This window comes from Rhinoderma darwinii, chromosome 8, assembly GCF_050947455.1.
Source record: "Rhinoderma darwinii isolate aRhiDar2 chromosome 8, aRhiDar2.hap1, whole genome shotgun sequence".
Lineage (NCBI taxonomy): Eukaryota > Metazoa > Chordata > Amphibia > Anura > Rhinodermatidae > Rhinoderma > Rhinoderma darwinii.
Genome location: NC_134694.1, coordinates 10,342,000 through 10,363,515, shown reverse-complemented (window position 1 = coordinate 10,363,515; position 21,516 = coordinate 10,342,000). Strand labels below are relative to the sequence as shown.

General features: G+C 44.1%; 1 protein-coding gene and 1 long non-coding RNA gene across 8 annotated transcripts in view; one reads left to right on the top strand and one right to left on the bottom strand.

Annotated features, from left to right (window-relative positions):
* The window catches only part of LOC142659189 (uncharacterized), a 64,204-nt gene that overhangs the window by 33,765 nt on the left and 8,923 nt on the right, over positions 1 to 21,516 (top strand). The window lies entirely within an intron of this gene.
* The window catches only part of EHMT1 (euchromatic histone lysine methyltransferase 1), a 75,942-nt gene continuing 61,528 nt past the window's right edge, over positions 7,103 to 21,516 (bottom strand). For all 7 annotated transcript variants that reach the window (XM_075835038.1, XM_075835037.1, XM_075835036.1 and 4 more), the window contains exons 17-27: positions 21,143 to 21,244; positions 20,366 to 20,470; positions 18,591 to 18,745; positions 17,943 to 18,098; positions 17,703 to 17,847; positions 17,530 to 17,607; positions 17,130 to 17,245; positions 15,722 to 15,808; positions 13,967 to 14,045; positions 11,535 to 11,710; positions 7,103 to 9,353 (exon numbers count right to left, since the gene is read on the bottom strand). In XM_075835038.1, coding sequence (XP_075691153.1) covers positions 9,167 to 9,353; positions 11,535 to 11,710; positions 13,967 to 14,045; positions 15,722 to 15,808; positions 17,130 to 17,245; positions 17,530 to 17,607; positions 17,703 to 17,847; positions 17,943 to 18,098; positions 18,591 to 18,745; positions 20,366 to 20,470; positions 21,143 to 21,244 — 1,386 coding nt within the window. In that variant the 3' untranslated portion in view covers positions 7,103 to 9,166. The remainder of the gene's footprint in view (positions 9,354 to 11,534; positions 11,711 to 13,966; positions 14,046 to 15,721; positions 15,809 to 17,129; positions 17,246 to 17,529; positions 17,608 to 17,702; positions 17,848 to 17,942; positions 18,099 to 18,590; positions 18,746 to 20,365; positions 20,471 to 21,142; positions 21,245 to 21,516) is intronic.

Here is a 21,516-nt window from a genome sequence, read left to right as displayed (position 1 = left end):
CCTCCGCTAATGGATGTGACTGACACTAGAGGGTTTTATTTGTCTTAAAGACCACTGACCCCTAAAATACAAGTGCCCGAGAAGTGTCTATATATCTATTATATGGGTTGTCACCCAGCTTTCCCAGTCTCCTGTATGTGAAAGGTGACTAGTTGTGCGGCGATACATCCTGTACTCCTATATCACTGCAGAACTAGGGATATATGCCATTCAGGAGTCTCAGAAAGATGGGTGCAAGTCCTAAACCAGAATGACGACCATAGTGATTGTCACCCAGCTTTTCCAGGAACAGATATCACCAAGAAATGGTTAAATGACATGTCTAGAAACTTGACATATGACGACGATCAAAGGCATAAATGTACTGGGGTGCTTGTTCTTTTATTACGGACTGTTTACATTTCATTTCACAGCTCATGGACGCAGTGACAGTCAGACATTTATAGTCATTCCTTCATTCAACATACAGTGAGATTCTTTTATTATATTGCAATTTTGTGCTGGAAACACATGCCGGATTATCACATTTTCTGGATTATCGGATGCCGGATTAAAGGACTTTCACTGGGAGTCCTCTGGTTTACTGACTAATAAATGCAAATACCACCTAACAGAAGTCACCATACTGGATCTGCTCTGGATCTTGTGGAAATAGGTATGATCGCCTTGAGCCCCCCCCCCCCCCCCTCAGGTACTGGGGCGCAGATGCGACTGCTGCCTCTGCCCCCCCATATAGTTTCGCCCCTGGCTGGCAGTTCTCCTGCCCACTGTATTCTGCCCCTGGAGAAGGTAGTGTTGAACACTAGCATAGTCATTCTATGGTGCCCATGTAGCCCACTCCCTTTTCCTAGCTCTCTGATATATCTGGTAACCATAGGGAAGCCAATGGGCCTCATGTACAGTCAAAAGGAGGATACTGCAAGATTACTCTCTATGGGGCCCAATGTGTCCCCATCATGCTTGTGCCCCATTATTGTCAGCTGGGGGTGGTAAATGAGTACACCCCTCTAGGTACGAGCTCCTATCTGCCATGACACTCACCATATTCCACCGAACATTTGGTTTCTTTCCAGCCAGAGGGACGGATCAGTTTTTTCCACATCTTGGAAGGACGATGAGAAGTGTCTCCCCTTCTGGGCACCGCAGTGAAGCATTTACCAGTCAACAGAGGATGTAGAGCAAGTCTCAGCCCAAATCCTGTTCCCAGGAGGAAAAGGGAAGCTCTCCTTTAACTCTTTCATTCCTCCCGGGGGAGGGGGGATCTCAGTCCCTTGCACATTAGGGCCAAGGTCAGACATGGTCGTCAGCTAGATAACTCCCTTTCAAAATACCCAATTGGGGTATTTAAAGGTACTAGTGGTTAAAGGGGTTGTCCACTTTTGATTTTTTTTCTATTCATTTATTTATGGAATAGGAAATCATACAGAACTAATATTCATGTGTATAAAATTCTGCTCACACCTTTCTTATATCAGTGCAGTTGTCTTTGTCTAAAAATATAAATGGTATAGCCCACAGATTTGACCATAAAAAAGCACCCATAGGACAACTGAATGGACAGTCATGTGACCCACATCATGTGACCACTGGCCAGGGCCAATCGGCCGTCGGGTGCTTTACGCTGCCGTCATGGCTCCTAGAGGGAGCCCCTGTCTAGGAGCGAAATCCCCGTAGAGCGTTGTGATTCCGCGCCTGGAGGAGCCCCTTGTGTCTCTAGCCATATATAGACATTGACGTCAGGGGCTCCTCCTGGAGCAGAATCTCCGGCCAGAGCGTCAGCTATCTACAAGGGGATGTGTGTGTGTGTGTGTGTGTGTGTGTGTGTGTGTGTGTGTGTGTGTGTGTGGCACTATCTACAAGGGGGGGGGGTGTGGCACTATATGCGAGGGTGTGTGTGTGTGTGTGTGTGTGTGTGTGTGTGTCACTATCTACAAGGGGGTGTGTGTGTGTCACTATCTACAAGGGGGTGTGTGTGTCACTATCTACAAGGGGGTGTGAGTGTGGCACTATCTACAAGGGGGTGTGAGTGTGGCACTATCTACAAGGGTGTTTGTGTGTGTGGCACTATCTACAAGGGGGTGTGAGTGTGGCACTATCTACAAGGGGGTGTGAGTGTGGCACTATCTACAAGGGGGTGTGAGTGTGGCACTATCTACAAGGGGGTGTGTGTGTGTGTGTCACTATCTACAAGGGGGTGTGAGTGTGGCACTATCTACAAGGGGGTGTGAGTGTGGCACTATCTACAAGGGGGTGTGAGTGTGGCACTATCTACAAGGGGGTGTGAGTGTGGCACTATCTACAAGGGGGTGTGAGTGTGGCACTATCTACAAGGGGGTGTGAGTGTGGCACTATCTACAAGGGGGTGTGAATGTGGCACTATCTACAAGGGGGTGTGAGTGTGGCACTATCTACAAGGGGGTGTGAGTGTTGCCCTTTCTTTCAGGGGGCTGTGTGGCACGATCTGCAGAGGGCATTGTGTAATTTTCTACATGGGCTGTGTGTGGCATTATCTACAGGGCACTGTATATATGGGGGCACAAACAGCCATTTTCTGCCGTTTTACTGCCACCGTGAGTTCCCCCACAAAGGGGCCCCCTAAGTCTGTGTCACCCAAGGGCCCACATAAACCTGGAGCTGGCACTGGCATTCAGATAACACTGTCCCGGTATGACAGGTGAACAATAGATTATTGAGGAGCAGAAGTTATAAAGTATTTCTATCTCCAGTAACATCTCCTCCTCCTCTTCCTCCTCATCATCATCATGTCTTGGGTGATTTTTCGTCATGTTGTGTTCCGGACCAGTAGTTTTCCAACTTTATCTACATTATTACTATAAATCTACTGTATGTGTAGGAGGCTGCACAATGGAAGGATTATGTAAGATGCCCATAGACATTAGATGAACGCTCGCTGAACCCGCCGATTTTGGCAATACCGGCTGACCATGTAATGTGTATGGGGACGGCAGATATCGATGAAAGAAATGCCTGATCTTTTGTTCCCGCAGAAGATAAGGCGCTGCCAGTGGCTTATTCCGCTCTCACCATTAAGAACCTACAGTATGCAAGCTTAGCCAAGCTAAGCACCCATGGGGGGGGGGGGGGGGGGGTCAGGAGAAATAGCTGTTAGCTGAAAACAATCTAAGGCTATGTTCACACAGAGTTTTCTTACGCATTTTTTGACGCGGAAACCGCGCCAAAAAACTCTTCAAAAACGGCCTGAAAATGCCTCCCGTTGATTTCAATGGGAGGCGGGGGCGGTTTTCTCCCACGAGCGGTAAAACCGCCTCGCGGGAGAAAGAAGTGACATGCCCTATCTTCGGGCGTTTCCGCCTCTGACCTCCCATTGACTTCAATGAGAGGCAGAGAAAGCGCATTACGCGGCGTTTTATGGAAAATTTTAAGGCAGAAATTCCGCCTGCACAAAACTCAGTGTGAACATAGCCTAAGGTGTATAGCCTTCCTTAGGTAGCCTGGATGATGGATATTTACACCCAATTCAGTAACGTAATTCTTGCAAATAGTAATATTTTTCAGATGTGTAAAGTATTTTTGTGTAAAGCATATATGGCTGATGCAATCTTCATGTGTATTTCACAGCTTATTATCCTTTGTTGCTATTCATCACACATTGCATTGAATCTTATTTAAAATGTAACTGGAGGAATCAGAGAGAGGGGAGGAGAGAGAATAGGCAATGAATTTTTATGAATCCTGGGTGACCCTGTGACTAAATTATTGCTCTATGTTGGCTACAAATGGCTGCTGTAACTTGGCTACTTCCTGGATGCAGCTACAAAAGGAAGAGGAGGGGATACTTGCAGTCACTTTTCAGTTTGGTTTCTACATTGTAAACAACTTGTGGCTGCAATCTCCATGGCACATTTATCAATCTAACATTTCCTGGTTAAAAATGTGTCATGGACAGCACAGCCATGAGTTGTGATGGGTTGCACTGCCATCGGAAGACAGACCGACATTTCTGATAATCAGGTAACCTGGGATTTATAGCAGACATCAATGTCAATTATGCTGCTTGAGGTAGAGAAAGAAAGGTCCAGGGGCATAAAAATTAACTATTGGGCTCTATAGCAAAACTTGGTACGGGACCACACTCCACCACCACATTCAAAAGGTGGAAAGCTTTTGATAATGCACCCAGTGACATCATTGTAACAGGGATAAAACACAGTGATGTCACAGTACAGGGATAGTGACATCACAATATTGGAATAATGTGCACAGTTAAGTTACAGCTCAGGGATAATGTGTAGAGTGATGTCACTGCGCAGCAATAATCTTCTCAGTGTTGTTACAGCACAGGAATTTTACAAACAGTGATGTCACAGTACAGAGATAATGCGCACCATGATATCATAGCACAGGAATAACTCATACAAAAGGTCACAATGTACCTGTGACCTCACAGCATAGTAAAAAAATAAAAAAATAAATATATGTATGTGTATATATATATATATATATGTAAAATGACGTCACTTGAAGGAATAATATGTACATGTCACTGTACAAGGTTAATGCATGTAGTGATGTCACAGCACAGGAATGTGGAAAAAGGAATGCTTCAGAGAAGGGATACACAGAAGGGGGAACCACGGGCCTCCATAGTAAATCTCTAACCCCTCTTCCATACTTCTCACTAACTGCACCTAATGTCCGATTGGAAATTGACCCTCCCAGTTCTTGGGCCCCGTAGCAGCTACTATGCCCGCTACCCTGGTAATTACGCCCATGAATGGGACTACCCCTACCTCCATATTGTAGATCGGAATTAGGGAAGGATACCAGTGATGATCAGACAAAAACATCCTAAACCCCTCTTGGTCATATCCCCAAGACAGAACAACGCTCAGTGGTTCCCATAGTGCCAGTTTTACAGGACCCCTATAGTGTAAATCATGTCTATGGTAGCATTTGCCTCAGGAGAAGGACGATGCATGTCCACAAAGGAATAACTCTATCGCGAAGATAGATGGCATAGCTGCCAAGATGATGCCCCAGCTGCGGTCAGAGAATGGTTCCTCCTGGGGTGAAGCTTTCACGTTACTTCTTGGACGGTGCCCCCATGGCAGTGGTTACCGAAGTTACTGGACAGGAGAAGTGATATTATAGCTCTTCTATTCTCTTATTATATTGTCTAGGTAGGGGCTATTTGTAAAGAATATTGACAGGGGAACCATCAGCAGGTCAGGGTAAAGGAAGCGAGCAATAGGAATCGATAGCGCTTAGCATGTCAAATTGCGACAGATTGGCAGAGGACAACCGCTTAGGATTTTTATGGATGTGGCCGTGGGATCGTAAGTTATATATATATATATGTATGATCAGTGGATTTCATTGACTTGTGTATTTAATAAGATAATATTCCGGTGCTCTCCATGGCGTTGGGGCTTTGAAGTACATACCTACAGACAATACCGGATTCCACACAGACGGCAGGAACAGCACCCCGGGGACACGTTCTAGCAAATACTTTGGAAAAGCTTTTAGCTGCGCAGCTACTGAAACCTTTTAATGGGTCACAGGAAAGATACAAACAGGACTCATTCCCTGCCACAGACACACAGCGAATCCTCGGTGACTTATAGGCCAATAAAACATGTTCTGTACATCCGCTTCACCTCGGACCGCTCCTTTGTTCCAGTCCACATTATAGTGTCGAGATTTTAGTCATTCTCCCGCTATCAAAACTGGGGTCTCTAAAAGAATCCCATTAATGCCCACCCATAATGGGTACAAATTATTGGTCTTGTGTTAAAGTAACACTCCAGGCAAGACAGATACAGTGTGTTATTCGCAGGGCAGGGCCTGAGGGGGCGGGACATGACAAGTATTCAAGAATCCTTGTGTCAAGCTCCGCCCCCTCAGGCCCTGCAATAGACAGAACACTCAATGATCACTTTGTAAGTGCTGTAACACTTTGCCATCGAGTACCCGTACGAATACTCCATTAAGTTGTGGTTGTTATCTTATGGCCTCATTCACACAACGGATTTTAATGCGGATTTTGGCGCGGAAACCGGGCATATTCCCTGCTGGAATCCACCCACAAATAACATCCCATTGATTTTAATGGGAAACCACCCTTTTTCCATACGGAGAGTAATTTTCCACGCGCGTAATGGAAAACTATGTTGCATCAAGCAATGGGATTTAGGGTGCATTTAAAAGTGGCTAAATTCAGTTCAATCTATCTGAATGGGATTGATTCTGCAGCATACAAAAATTATTCTGCAAGATACAATCAGATAAACGGGAGTTGTAGAAATTTCTGCAAAAAAATTTGTTACATGTGAACATACCCTTACAATGAGGTCTGCCGTTTCCGCTCTTAAACGGCATTTTATGTTACCACCGCATGTGTATAAAAATGGCCAGACCATTGTACAGAACAAACACTATTACACTTTGTGTCTCCCTTATGTCCTCATAGATTGTAAGCTCTTGCGAGCAGGGTCCTCACTCCCCAGGTTTGAATTGTAAATGAACTTTGTCACTATGTAATGTCTGATATTGTTTGTTTCATGTTCCCTCTAAATTGTAAAGTGCTGCGTAATATGTTGGCGCTATATAAATAAAGATTATTATTATTATTATTATTATTAGCCGCTTGCAGTACTATGTTCCGCCACCTTTTGAAGGCAAATAATTTCCATAGATAGCAATGCAACAGCGCCCCCACCTCTAGTCTAATTCACTCCCCAGAAATAGAGCAGATGCGATGTTTAATTAAAAGCAGACAATAGTTGATCTAATCCATTTGCCAATAAAATCGATATCTTTCTAAGTCATTGAGCCTGTGGTTGTCAGGGCATCCTGAGAGTTGTAGTTTCCCAACAGCTGGAGAGCCACAGGTTGGTGACCCCTATCTAATTGTCTGGAGGTTTCTCAGTTTGTTTCTACCTCCGCAAATCGAACGTTAAAAAAAATACAATCTGATTTAAAAGCGATACTGTCCCTTTAAATCCTAATTAGCGAAAGCTTAAAAAAATCTGCCTTTCTAAGCGGAGAATTACTAACGAGCAGGAGCCATAATTACACATGCCCTTTTAGCGGCCCTTGAAGAGATAACATCAACGCACAGATTTAAAGCATTTTATTGTTTTACCGAAAACAAAACAGGAAACGAAGACTGAATGTTGGCAATGATGGGAGGGGGTCGTGGAGGGGGGCACTTACAAATCATGATAAAAACCAAAAAAAACCCGGTAGCTGCACTAATGACCATTTTAGAACAATAAACAAATTGAAATCCACCGAAAGTGGCAGGTTTTGTGTTTTTTTATTATTTATTTTAAAAGGAAACTGGAAAAAACAAAAAATAAAATACAAAAAGAAATGTATTCACACTATGTATGGTTCTGCTAACATTTTTTTTTCTTTATTTTTTAAAAAAAGGTCTGCTTCTGGTAATTTACCCTAAAATCAGAATTCTTTATGGTACAATTGATACGGTATCTGTTCAGAATATAAATCAGGAGGATTCAGCACCTTTTATCTCTGTAACTTCCAAACTGTCGTAAAAAGATCACGTAGGAATTCATCACGTGGCAAATACAAGACGTTCCACTTGCCACTGGTACAAATCAGAAATGAAAATGTTCAGTGTTTTTATATTTTCTCAGGCAGGTCCGGTGGGTTGGCATGTGCTGCCCCGTAGCCACCTTTGGTTTCGGTTACCATGTTAGGACCCTTAAAGTCAATCACCAGTACGGGTGAGGTCATCTCATTCCTCCTAGACGGGGGACTCATTGGTTAACAGACCTGGATATCTTGCACAATTAACCCTTTATAAACTGCAGGATGCCCATGTTAACACAGACTGGCATCGATTCCTTGGCATGGGAAACATCGGTCTTTCATTTTACAGCCCTAATCGGTATACGTAATGTGCCTTCTTAAAGGTAAGAATACTGTCCGTTTGCAAGTGGTGCCCAGATCAAACAATTACGGGCAATCTGAACTAGCCAAATTTTTGGGGTAACCTATTAAGAGGGTCTGGCTGCTACATGGACCCCATTGAGCAGCTTTTGGTACATTTTACCCCGAATGAACAGTTGTGTTTCTGACACGAGTGTCTCTGTATGGCCCAATACGGATAAAAAAAATAAAAATAAAAAAAAAGACCCTTTAAGAAACGTAATGGGGCCATAGAGAGATACGGGTGTCAGAAACACAACGGTTTGTCCGATAAGCACAGAAGGGGGTCTTGGCTCTTTACAGACTGGTGCCCCCCTTTTCACTCCGAGACCTGGCACCCTCACCCATGTCATCTTCTGACATGTCTTAAAGGAGTCGTCCAAAATTAGAAAAATGGGTCTGCTTTTTTCCATCAAGTGTGCCCCTCTGGTTCATGGGCTGTGTCTGGCATTCACTTGAATGGGGCTAAACTGCAATACCAGACACGGTCCATAGACAAAAGTGGCGCAGTTTATAGAAGAAAAAAAAAAAAACAGACCCTTTTATCAAATCCCAGAAACCCCCCCCCCCCCAATGACATTTCAGAGAATGACTAAAGATGGAACACCCCATTAAATACACGTCCCTTTCCACAAGATTATAACCTCCATAACAAAAGTGGGTCTGGCGCGGGTACATTGACCATTATTGTCCCCTATTCTCCCCCCCTGGACATTTAGGGTGTGTATATATTTGCATTCGGACTCAGTTTGTTTAGGAAGAACAGTTGCTGGGTCTGCTTTCTCTCACTGGTCAATCTCTACTTCGCCTGAAGTGGCGGCACAACTGGAGAAGACATAAGCTCGTATCATTTGAGTTGCGTGACAGTGGATTAATACGATTTTTTTTCCCGGGAGGGGGTGAAAATACTTTTCACTTGGCAACTCCTTGTCTGCCAAAGCCAAACTCCGGCATGGAAAGGGTTCACCTTAGTCTGTGAATGTTTAGAAAAAAAAACAAACAAAAACCTGTGAAGGAGTCCATGAGACGTCTCCTCTTATTCAACCTGAAGGACCAGTATCCAGAAGACCGCACTGTCAAGTAAATTACATCCGGCTTGATTTAAAGAATCGGGAATAGTTGTCTTTGGGAACCTCCTACGGGAATCTGGGCTCCTTCTACGGTTTCACACAGAAAAATGGAAGCGAAGGGGGGAAAAAAAAAAGTAACTGTGTCCATGTAGATCTCAGCAAAGGCTGTGTGCGGTGGTGGAACTGGTGTCTGGTAGACCATTCTCTTGTGGTGCTTCTGTAGGGGTGGCCGGCTGGCACTGGGGGACGACTTTGACCATAGGGTGCTTGCACTTGGGGGAGCCACAGCGGCAATTGAAGAGCTTGCCCTTGACGTTCCAGAAACGGTCGCCGTAATCGAAACTGCAAGAAGAGACAGGAGGTCTGAGAAGTGTAGATATCGGAGCGGAGTATTTTCCCCACTCAGAATCGGGGATTAAATCTACAGAGGGTGGAACATCCATGCAAAAGGTGGAAGTTGTCAATTGCAACCAATCCAATCACTTCTTCTATTTCATGACCTCATCTGATTGGTTGCTCTAAAAGTGGAGCGTCACTTTAACCCCTTAAAGAGGCTCTGTCACCAGATTATAAATGGCCGATCTCCTACATAATCTGATCGGCGCTGTAATGTAGATAAGAGCAGTGGTTTTTATTTTGAAAAACGATAATTTTTGAGCAAACACCCGCATTAACTGAAGTGTCTTGAAAGTGAATAGACATTGCCTCCAGCCAGGATGCGATGTCTATTGACACTCCCGACACTTCGGTAAAGTTTCTGTGGGACTTACTCACGGCAGAACGGGATCACGCTGTGAATGGCAGCAGAGAGTGATCTCGCGAGATCACGCTGTGCTGTGTAAGTCCCACAGAAACTTTACCGTAGTGTCAGGAGTGTCAATAGACATGTGGGTGTATGTGACAGCACAGCGTGATCTCGTGAGATCATGCTGTGCAGTGAATACAGATGGACATGAATGGAGAGAAGTGTATGACGCTGATTGGTCACAGATTGGTCAGCGTCATACACTCCTATGTACAACGTCCACTTGGTCAAAAGTTAAGAGAACGCCCAGTTGGGCATTAAGAAACGAATTAGCATAAATCTAAAATTGTTCATAACTTGCTCAAAAATCATCGTTTAAAAAAAAAACACTGTTATCTACATTACATCGCTGATCAGATTATGGAGGAGATCGGGCACTTATATTCTGGTGACGGAGCCTTTTTAATGACCGGGCCTGAAAAGGCCTTCATGACCTGCTACATTTTTCCGTTTTTGCCTCTCTGCCTCTCAGCAGCCATAACTTTTTTATTTTTCATTGACGTGGTTGTATGAGGCCTTGTTTTATGCGGCAGAAATTGTAATTTGTTTTTGCGCGGTTTGGGAGTAGAAATAATTCACTGTGTAAGCTATATAATTGATTTTTACGGCGTGAATATAGGACAAAGGGAATCTCTGCATTGTTTTTTTGTTTATTTTTTTTTTATTCCGTTCGTGTTTCATGCTAAATAATTGTTTTATGTAATGTATGGGCAACAAAATATATTTTATTAAAAAAAAATTTTATTTTTTTTGGGACATTCATTTATTTTGTTACATTTTTTATTAATCCCATTAAGGGATAACTTTAATTTTTTTACTTATAATGTATTAGCATACTCCTGTATGCTAATACATTACACTGTAGCACTGTTCAGTTTGCCTGCCGTTAGGGCACACTATGTCAGTCAGCCCTGGGGTCCTATTTAGGTCCCCAGGGCTGACTGCAGAGGTATTCACTGGTCTTCAATCGCATCACCGACGCAATCAAAGAGGGGAGTTCCCTTTGATCATGCTGCGGTCACGGACCTTGGCGATCAAAGGGTTAAACAGCTGGGGTCGGAATGTTTTCCGATCCCAGCTGTATTCCGGAGGCTGCTGTAAGTTACAGCTCCTGCTTAGAGGAAGAGCGCTCATCAGCCTCTTCTACAGCAAAGCCAAAAGACGTCGCTGTAGACAAAGCGCCTGCCGTCAAAAGACGATCGTTAGGGGGTTAAGTGAATAGTTTCCCGTTTATGGTTTGACGATTCATTAGGATGCATCTGGCGTATCGATTTTCCAGGTCTGTGATTTACTTTTGCTGCCACAGCTGTCCACAGGTTGTGTCTGGTATTGCAGCTCAGCCATATTCACATTGATAGAGCTGAGCTGCAGTACCAGACACAACCCATGGACAGCTGTGGCGCGGTTTCTGGAAGAAATCAGCCATGTTATTGATTAAATTAACCCACCCACCCCCATGGGGGATGTCATTCAGCTCTTCTCCAGCTTCTGAATGATACATCTACCCAGTTATGCAGCAATAGAGGATGCATCACCGCATAACCTAGTAGGTCTGTCATTCAGGACTAGCTGCCACCCAGCTTTTCTGGAAATAGATATAACTAAGAAACAGCTGAATACAATTTTTAACTAGTCAGACTTTTTAAAGGGGGAAATGCTCTTCAGAAGTATCTAGAGAAATAACACACAGAATGTGTTACAGCGATTGCCGTTCTCACCCAATTTGTTCTCCTGCGTGGATCGGTCTACTGCTGAAAAAAGCAATGCGGGGAAAACGCAGGTCTTGATGGGACATGAACACCCGGACGGGAAGCAAGTTGGGTTCGCAGAGGTGGTTGATGAAGCGACTGATGTTGCCGTAGAATCGGGCGTCGATGCAATAAACCTCTCCATCCTGTAATACATCAAGGCAATGTTAATATATGGAAATGCAGCAAAATCGGGTCCTGCGCTACGAGAGTCTGGTCATCCAGGTCCGGGAGGAGGACGGGCATTGCTTGTGCCTCTTTGGCAGTCAAGGAATGAATTTTCCCTGCAGGGGAGACTTTCTTTCCGTGCTTTACACGGATCAGATTAATCACATTATCAGTAACAGGAAACGGCTCGTGCGAGCTGGAAGTCACATGGCCTTAAATTACTTTAGTGGTGCTGGCAGCCTGGCATGCTGCTGTCAACCCAGAATGCCTTGCAAACACCAGACGCCAAGCAGCATTGATTTACTGTTAACACCCCAATACCCGTGCAGCTTTAGTCCGACACGGAGAAGAGAATAATCTGCAATAAACAAGACAATAGGGGCAATTTATCAAGACTGGCGCACTACTCTGACATATGCCAGTCCGAACTGCCCGATAGTGCGCTCCATATTCCCCATCACAGGCAAGTCGATTATAGAGCGGGGTAGCGGTGTGTCACATGCTCTGCCATTATGCTGCAGAATACAGGCCACCTTATTTTGTGTATGGCATAACAGGGGCATTGTCATGAATCATCTGCCAGACACTCAAATGACCTGTTCTATTAAAGAAGCGCTGACCTATCGACATATGGATTCTAATAGTTCTGAGCTTGTATAGCGCCCACACGTAAGGAAACTTTTGCCAACATTTTGCCACCGATGAGGTTCGGAGGGACGGAGGTTGAGGAGGCAGCGGAGACTGTGGATTTGTATTTTTAAGAAATTCCACCAGAAAAAAAATAAATAAATAAAATGTAACACAAATGAGGCCACCGCTGTCTGAGGCGGAGATGTGTGTTTTCCATATGTCCTGGGGAATTGAGAGTAAAGCGGAGGAGGGCAGGCGGGCGGTGGGGTGGGGGGCTCCTTTCTTCTCAGCAGTGAAATACTGCACAAGGCAACTTTAATTACCACTGCTAATTTCAGCCACGTCGGGCCCCTGAGCAGAAAGATGCATTAAAGGAGCTGGCCATGCCTTCTGGGCACATTCATAGTGATCTTTAATGGATGGCCGATGCCAATGGCGCCCAATTAAAGTGGTTGGTGGAGAGCGGTCAAGTGTAGAGGCTGAAGAGTACATTGCACAGCACCCGCCAGCCCCCTACATACTCAAACAGCTCGATGGCTATAGCGCTGCAGGGACACCAATGTGCAATCTTAATGGGGTCTTCCAGTTTTATGTCAATAAAGCTTAATCATAGTTCAAATAACAGTCCTGCAACTTTCTAATATACTTTTGGTTTCAATTCCTCCCCTTTTTCAAGATCTCTGCATGCCGTCGGTGAACAGAAACATTTACGTTCAGAAGTTCTGAACTAATCCGGCTCACAAATCTCGTGAGTTTGCTACAACTAAACAATCCTCTGGGAGCTACATGCAGCCACAGCACATAACTTTCTCCTGCCCTGATAGTTTGTTACAATGGATCAGTGCAGGTAGAATGTTTAAGTCTGGAGTCCAGGTGATTTATCTCGCAGGGGATTGTCTAGACCGGAAACAAATATAGCAAACCCTCAACTTTGAAAAGCATTAAGACTGTAGGGGGTTTCAGCCTCTCTAGTCATTGACAGCAAGCAGAGATCTTAAAATCAGTGAGGAATTATACAGCAAAGTATATTAGAAATGTGCAGATCTCACCATTCATTACACAATGATTAAAGGGGTTGTCCACGCACTGACAACGAATGACCTATCCACAGTATAGGTCATTAGTATATCATCGGTGGGTTTCCTACACCCGGACCCTGCACCAATCAGCTGCTCCGGCTGCTTCTTGGCACTAGATGTCCATGCCGGAAGCAGATGGCTCCGGTCACAGAATAGCGGCCGAGCTGCAGTTCTGCAGCATGGCCGATATGCAGTAGTCGGAGCCAACTACTTCCAGCTCCGTATATTGCATACTCTGTATAACATCCGGCGCCCAAAGGCAGGTGGAGCAGCTGATCGTGCGGGGTCCGGGTGTCGGACCCCCACGATCATATACGGATGACCTATACTGCGGATAGGTCATCAGTTGTTCGTACATGGACAACCCCTTTAAGCCTTATTCACATAAAAACAAATACCCCCCTTTTAAGAAACTCTCATTTCTAGGTATTCATTTGAACTGCAGCGGTCAGCTACAAGAAGTCTGTGCGGCCTCAGGACACATTGCAGCTTTACACCATCTATGAGGGATTATAAGATCCTCACCTTATTGTCCAAATCAAACAAATAGGTGTCATCCTCACGTACATCTGCCTCTGTATCCGAAATGTACTCTCCTACATACCTGGCAGAAAAACAGAAACACATTGACAGTGATAAGAAATCCTGGCACTATGCACACATCAACTTACATATGGAAGCTATATTCATGCAATTTAATATACCTCAGTCACATCATTGGCCTGTAGTGTCCTGAGAAAGGCTCAGACCACAATATAAATACAGTTCGTAGGGGAGAAGTCTAGATCCTATTACAGATGGTGCCTATTTTATGCCAATCTGTGGTCCCAGCCCCATTACCTGACTACAGGGAGGTGTTCACCTCTGCCAGGAGTCTGTCGTCTGCAGCTACTTATTAGAGGTCAGCAGCTGCAATACTTACAACTGAATTGATCTGCTAGCTGACGTAAATATTAGGAAACTGCTATAAAAGCAATTCCATAATAATTTATCAAATGTGCAGCTCCAAGGTGAACCCATTGGCACTGGTATATTTGCAACTGTAGTCTCTTAAGTCAAAGGAACGAAAGGTGATCAAATCCTAAACATACAAAATGCATAAAAAATAAAAATATGTCCAAACAATTCTTCCCTTAAAGGGGTATTCTCATCTCGAGCATTTATGGTATATCCACAGGATATACCATAATGTCCGATAGATGCTGGTCCCACCTCTCTCTCTAGAGTGGGGCCCCCTGCTCCCCAGTCCGACCTGCTGACGCAGTTTCCATAACTCCCATTCACTTCTACAGGAGGTTACGGAAACAGTGTAGCTCAGCAAGCTCGGCTGTTTCGGTACTCCCGGTCAACTTGTTACTGGCCGTAGCCCAGCGACAGCAGGTAGTAGCACTTGACCCCGTACTGTTTTAGAGATAAGCGCGGGTTCCAGAGGTGGGATCCGAATCTATCGGACATTATGGCATATCCTGGGAATATGCCTAGTGGGATCCGAATCTATCGGACATTATGGCATATCCTGGGAATATGCCTATAATCTCCACTTTTCCTTTGATCCGATTTTGTCTCATATTGCAATTAATACTGAGGAATATATAAGGAAATATTCTCGATGTGTCCCAGAAGACCAGCCATGTCCCCCTCGCTATCCTGTGTCTGGCTGTGAGACAACTGGCTGCAGCAGGAGCCTCTGCCCTGTCTGTAGTAGGACACAGATTGTTAAGCTGGAAAGTAAAATGGAACAGATCAGCAGGAAATTAACCCCTGTGTTCCCTGCAGGATTTCTTCCAGACTGTTTCAAGAACTTGCAGAAAATCCCGCAGAGTGATGAATTGTAGGGGACGTTTATCTCCTGTTTACTTTCATCATTCATTTGTCTGCTTAGTGTTCCTGTAACCTGGATGACTGTATGCAGTATAAGAGACTTGTGGCTGGTCCCGGACAGATTTCAGTGAATCTGTTTTCCATTGTGCAGAAAATTCCTTCAGTGCTTAAACAGGGCAGAAAATCCTGTCCTCAGGCAATGTGTACGATAAACATTCAGCAGACCCCACCTGGTGGAGAAAGCTGGTGTGGAACGTGACATACGGCCACAAATAGCAGGGAGCCGAGCCAGGACAGCTCTGCTGTGCCACCACCCTCCATCCAGTAGTACAATGAACGGGAAGCTGTATCTCAGAACAAAGTTGTCCTGACAGATGCCGAGTAGTGAACGGGACATCAGAGGAATCAGGGAACCAACGTCGATAAATAGGACAAGAAATTAAAGCCAGGCTCACTTACTCGCACACAAACGTCCCCATGGGAATCTCCTGCAGCGACCGCACTCCCCAGCCCATGTTTTTGGTCCGGAACAGTTGTAATCTAGACCTGTGGAAATGAAAAAGAATGAGTTAAATGCAAGAACAGAAAACGCTTGGATACCTGCACCTCCACGGACTTTTTTTCCCCGCTTCTAACCATGTTCTGATCACAGTAAGGAATATGGAGATTTATGAAGACTATTAGAATAAGGAGCAGTCTGAGTTGAGTTGCTGTCTCTCTGTGTGGCCAGAACACCAAGAAGACTAAATATTCCTGCATAATGAGATAGATAGATAGATAGATAGATAGATAGATAGATAGATAGATAGATAGATAGATAGATAGATAGATAGATAGGATAGATAGATAGATATAGGAGAGATAGATAGATATGAGAGAGATAGATAGATAGATAGATAGATAGATAGATAGATAGATATTAGATAGATAGATAGATAGATAGATAGATATAGGAGAGATAGATAGATATGAGAGAGATAGATAGATAGATAGATAGATAGATAGATAGATAGATAGATAGATAGATAGATAGATAGATAGATAGATAGATAGATAGATAGATATAGGAGAGATAGATAGATATAGGAGAGATAGATAGATATGAGAGAGATAGATAGATAGATAGATAGATATGAGATAGATAGATAGATATGAGATAGATAGATAGATAGATAGATAGATAGATAGATAGATAGATAGATAGATAGATAGATAGATAGATAGATAGATAGATAGATAGATAGATATGATAGATAGATAGATAGATAGATAGATAGAGATAGATAGATAGATAGATAGATAGATAGATAGATAGATAGATAGATAGATAGATAGATAGATAGATAGATAGATAGATAGATAGATAGAGATACAATATAGTTGAAGAGGGGAGTATGCTGATGACTATTGGCTACCTCTTTTTATGTATACATATTGAAGGACATCTATTACCAGGACAGACCCCTTTAAACTTAGGTCATCGATAGGATAGGTGCTCCCGCAAATACAGCATGAAGGTTCTCAGGGCGTTTCTAATTGGTCAAATGAAGAAGCAGACAGAAGACCCCTAGTGGCTGGCAGGGATAAATTTATTCAATACAACAACTAATATGCCTGGGCATAATGGTCCCAATTTCCCAATTAGTGGTTGGGAAATTGGGACCATTATGCTCAGGCATATTAGTTGTTGTAATTGGTCAAATGGGCTGACAGGACTTCCTTTGAGCAGATTGAAGCACTTAGTGTATCACACAATTCTATGGGGCGCGTGAACTGTCCTCTCGCCTCTGATGGGTCAAGATGGCTGACTGGGAGGTATTGTGTGTATGATAGTAGACTCCGAGAGAAAGACGTAAAGGAAACTCACTTCAAACCATTCTGCACCACTCGGTTGCGACAGTTTCGCCAGCAGGAGCAGGCGTGGTTACATTCAAAAACAAGTGGCGGTTCCACCATGTTGAATTCCGGCAAAAGGCGTCCACTCTAAAAAGGAGAGAATACATGTTTTTAATGTCGGCAGACACAGGCTTATCTCGCCACTATACATGAGCAAGTACATTGCTGGTTAAATTTAACACGTGCAAAGTTTTCCACAATACGGTCTGATCACGAGGGGCACATTTCCCATGATATTTATACAAAACTCAATGTCATGACTTATTTTTGCTCCCCCCATTCACATTTTACATCAACATACTTTATACGAGGTGACCAATAGGGAGAACAATGGCTACAAAGCATAATAGACAAAAACCGGCCATACGTACCTTATCATACCAACACCTCATGCTCAACTGGCTACACATACAGTTACTAGAGGAACAGTCGTCTATACACACACAGTACTGAAAAAAAAAATATGTCAATCATTTCCTGCACCAGAAAATGTCTATTACAGCTGAGTTCTGACTGTAGGTGGCGCTGTCTACAATAGCCTTACTTGGAGATGGGTAATGTTTCGGTCCACGTTGAGCGGGGAAGTCACGCAGTTCTGAGAGATGTACTTGTAATTGATGGGGCAAGGTTCGAAGTCTTCGCCATTGATGCAGGGTATTGGGACATTCTCGTAGCCCCTGGATATGTCCCTTTAAAAAAAGTCAAACAATGCTGACTGTCTCAAAACAAAAAAAAGGAACAAGACAGAATAAATGGGGAAAGTCAATAAAGACCCGACGCTTACCTATTCGTGACTATCTCCTCTTGTTTTGGCTTCTCAGATGAGTTACTGCCTTTCTTGAGCGCTGTCCAGACTTGGGAGTTCGGGCTGCAGCATTCCAGCGGGGTTTCACCCTCCTTATTTTTTAGGCTGACCTCAGCACCATGAGTCAAGAAGAGCCTGTACCAAGAGATGACAGGTAACAGGAGGCAAAAAAACACAAAACAAAATCATGACAAGCCATTACCCCAAATCAGTGTGCCAGCTACACCCGGAACATGAAATAATGTGACTAATGGGGGGAAGTGACTAATGGGGGGAAATCAAGTAAAGTCATTTATTTTTTAAGAGCATATTCCCTTGAAATACAAGTTTCTGGGTGACAATTAATATGGCTCCAATTTAGCTACTACTAGGGCTGGCCGCCAGCTTTCCCAGACTATACGACTCTTACTACGGCTACCATGATTAATACACCCCCTGCTCACATATCGCAGCATAAATAATAGGAGCTGTCATGGCCGCCATATTGGTAGTAGTACATATTAATGAAGACCTAATGGAATTAGGTGAATTGCATAACTTTTAATCACAGTCACAATGTAACTCCCACATATTACACACCAATGAATCAGACCCATTGGAGTCTGACCCTCGTGAGCTTAGACTTACGTGACGCATTCATATCGATTTTCCCGAGCAGCAATGTGAAGAGGGGAATCTCCGTGTATGTTGACAGCTTTTAGGTCGCATTTGGAGGCCAGAAGGATCTCGGCAATTTCAACAGATCCCGCAAAAGCCGCCCAGTGCAGGCAGATGTTCTCCTCCTAAGATGGACCCAGAGAACATGGAGATCTTAGAGTTATCGACAGCTTAAACGCTATGTCCACCTCACAACCCCATTTTACCAATAGAATAAATCTACCTATATAGTTCAGTTACTTTGTAAATACATGACATTACCGTACTTGCACTTATCCGGAGTTACTGCCTATTCTACAGGTTGCTACAGGAAACCGTCAGCAAGCTTGTCGCCAAGCTGCAATGTAGATTACAGTAACGTTTTTATTTTTAAAAAACGAGCATTTTTGGCCAAGTTATGGCCATTTTTGCATTTATGCAAATGAGGCTTGCAAAAGTCCAAGTGGGCGTGTTTAAAGTAAAAGTCCAACTGGGCGTGTATTATGTGCGTACATCGGGGCGTTTTTACTACTTTTACTAGCTGGGCGTTGTGTATAGAAGTATCATCCTCTTCTCTTCACAACGCCCAGCTTCTGGCAGTGCAGACAGCGTGTTCTCGAGAGATCACGCTGTGACGTCACTCACAGGTCCTGCATCGTGTCGGCCACATCGGCTACAGTTGATTCTGCAGCAGCATCAGCGTTTGCAGGTAAGTAGCTACATCGACTTACCTGCAAACGCGATGCTGCTGCAGAATCATCTGTAGCCTCTGGTGCCGATGTGTCCTCGCTCGTCTGACACGATGCAGGACCTGTGAGTGACGACACAGCGTGATCTCTCGAGAACACGGCTGTGTCTGCACTGCCAGAAGCTGGGCGTTGTGAAGAGAAGAGGATGTTACTTCTGTACACAACGCCCAGCTAGTAAAAGTAGTAAACACGCCCCGATGTACGCACATAATACACGCCCACTTGGACTTTTACTTTTAAACACACCCACTTGGACTTTTGCAAGCCTCATTTGCATAAATACAAAAATGGTCATAACTTGGCCAAAAATGCTCGTTTTTTAAAAATAAAAACGTTACTGTAATCTACATTGCAGCGCCGATCTGCTGCAATAGGAGATAGGGGTTGCAAAATCTGGTGACAGAGCCTCTTTAAGCCTGCAGAATTGTACGTGCATCTCTGGACTTTATACAAGAGCAGTACAAGATACGAAATGCAATGTATTTACAAAGGTGGAAATTCACTTTAATTATTACCAAAGGAATTAAAAGGAAATCGGAGAAGATTAATACAGCTTTAGGTGGGAAAAAAAGGAAGAGAGAGAATAGAATACCAGAGTGTAGAATACTACGCGAGACTAGTGTATGACCAGTTTAGGACCTCTCTTTACTTTCCTAAACTGGGCAGCACTTAAAAGAATTGTCTCAGAGACGTCCCATTTCAGAAAGGAGCGCGGCACCCCTGGCAAACAGCTGATTTTGCCAGGGAAAGCCGCAGCCATGTAGTGTTACATTGCGGCCATTTAAATGAATGGTCGTCCATGTAATACATAGGTGGCTTGAGTCCGCCAGAACGGGAGCTGCTCTAACAAAGCGGCTCTCCTTTCTGGCTCATAGCGGGCGGTCCCGATTGGGCGACCCTCCTCTATGACGACTATATTCCCTAGTATGCAAGAATATAAAATTATAAACCCAAAGTGACGGCCCACTGCTCATGGAAAGCAACAAAAATCAATAAAACCGCATTAGAAAGACTCACATTATCCCGGATGTTGAGGTCAGCTCCACTGGAATGTAACAGTTTAACTAGCTCCACGTGCTTGTATTCTGTAGCCCAAATCATTGGGGTCCAGCCTCCATCATCCTAGGGGAGAAGTAAAGAATGAGTCACTGGGAACCCACTTGTCTGTAGTCAGAGGATCGGTCTGATCAACATTTGAAGGGGTTTTTCCAATGATATGCCATCAATGTCTATCGCTAGGATATGTCATCAATGTCAATGTCTCATTAGTGGGGGTCCACTAGGACCCCACTGATCCCTAGAATGAAGGAATACAAAACAGCGCCTGAATGAAAAAGGTTTCTAGGCATCGGTGGGGGTCCTATTGTTTGGACCTCCTCCGATCAGAAATTGACGGCCTAACATGGCCATATGCCATCAATGTCTATTGATGGGGAACCTCATATAAAGCTAACATTATATACAACCACTGGATGGAGTAACAGATTGAGACACTGATATTTAAGGGGGTGCGACATAACATCTCAGATATGCAAATTAGAAGAAAAGTGGGTGAAGGACTAATTTTCTCTGTAGGCAATCACTTAAAGAATAGAGAATGTCATTCTGCTGTACAATTGATTGCAAGATAATTACAAGAAGACAAAGAAGGTAAAAGGTGAAACCAAAAAAAACTAACAACAGGCAGTCTCACGCGAGCTGCCAGCTTATTAACTGGTGGAGTCATCGCCTCCGCCGATATATGCCGGCAACCTAAGCGGCATCTTATTTGTGGCGTTTGCCTTGAGGATTCACCTGGCAGTTGACATCCATTTGATCGTTGGTGAGCAGGGACATCACCACATCATAGTGACCTTTCTTTGCAGCCAAATGCAAACAGCTGGAGCCTTCAGAGTCCTAGAACCAAACATTAAAAAAAACCAGAAATGGTGCATTAGAGGATACCTACAATGATGGGGGTAGAGGATACCTACAGTGATGGGGGTAGAGGATACCTACAGTGATGGGGGTAGAGGATGCCTACAATGATGGGGGTAGAGGATACCTACAGTGATGGGGTAGAGGATACCTACAGTGATGGGGGTAGAGGATACCTACAGTGATGGGGGTAGAGGATACCTACAGTGATGGGGGTAGAGGATACCTACAGTGATGGGGGTAGAGGATAC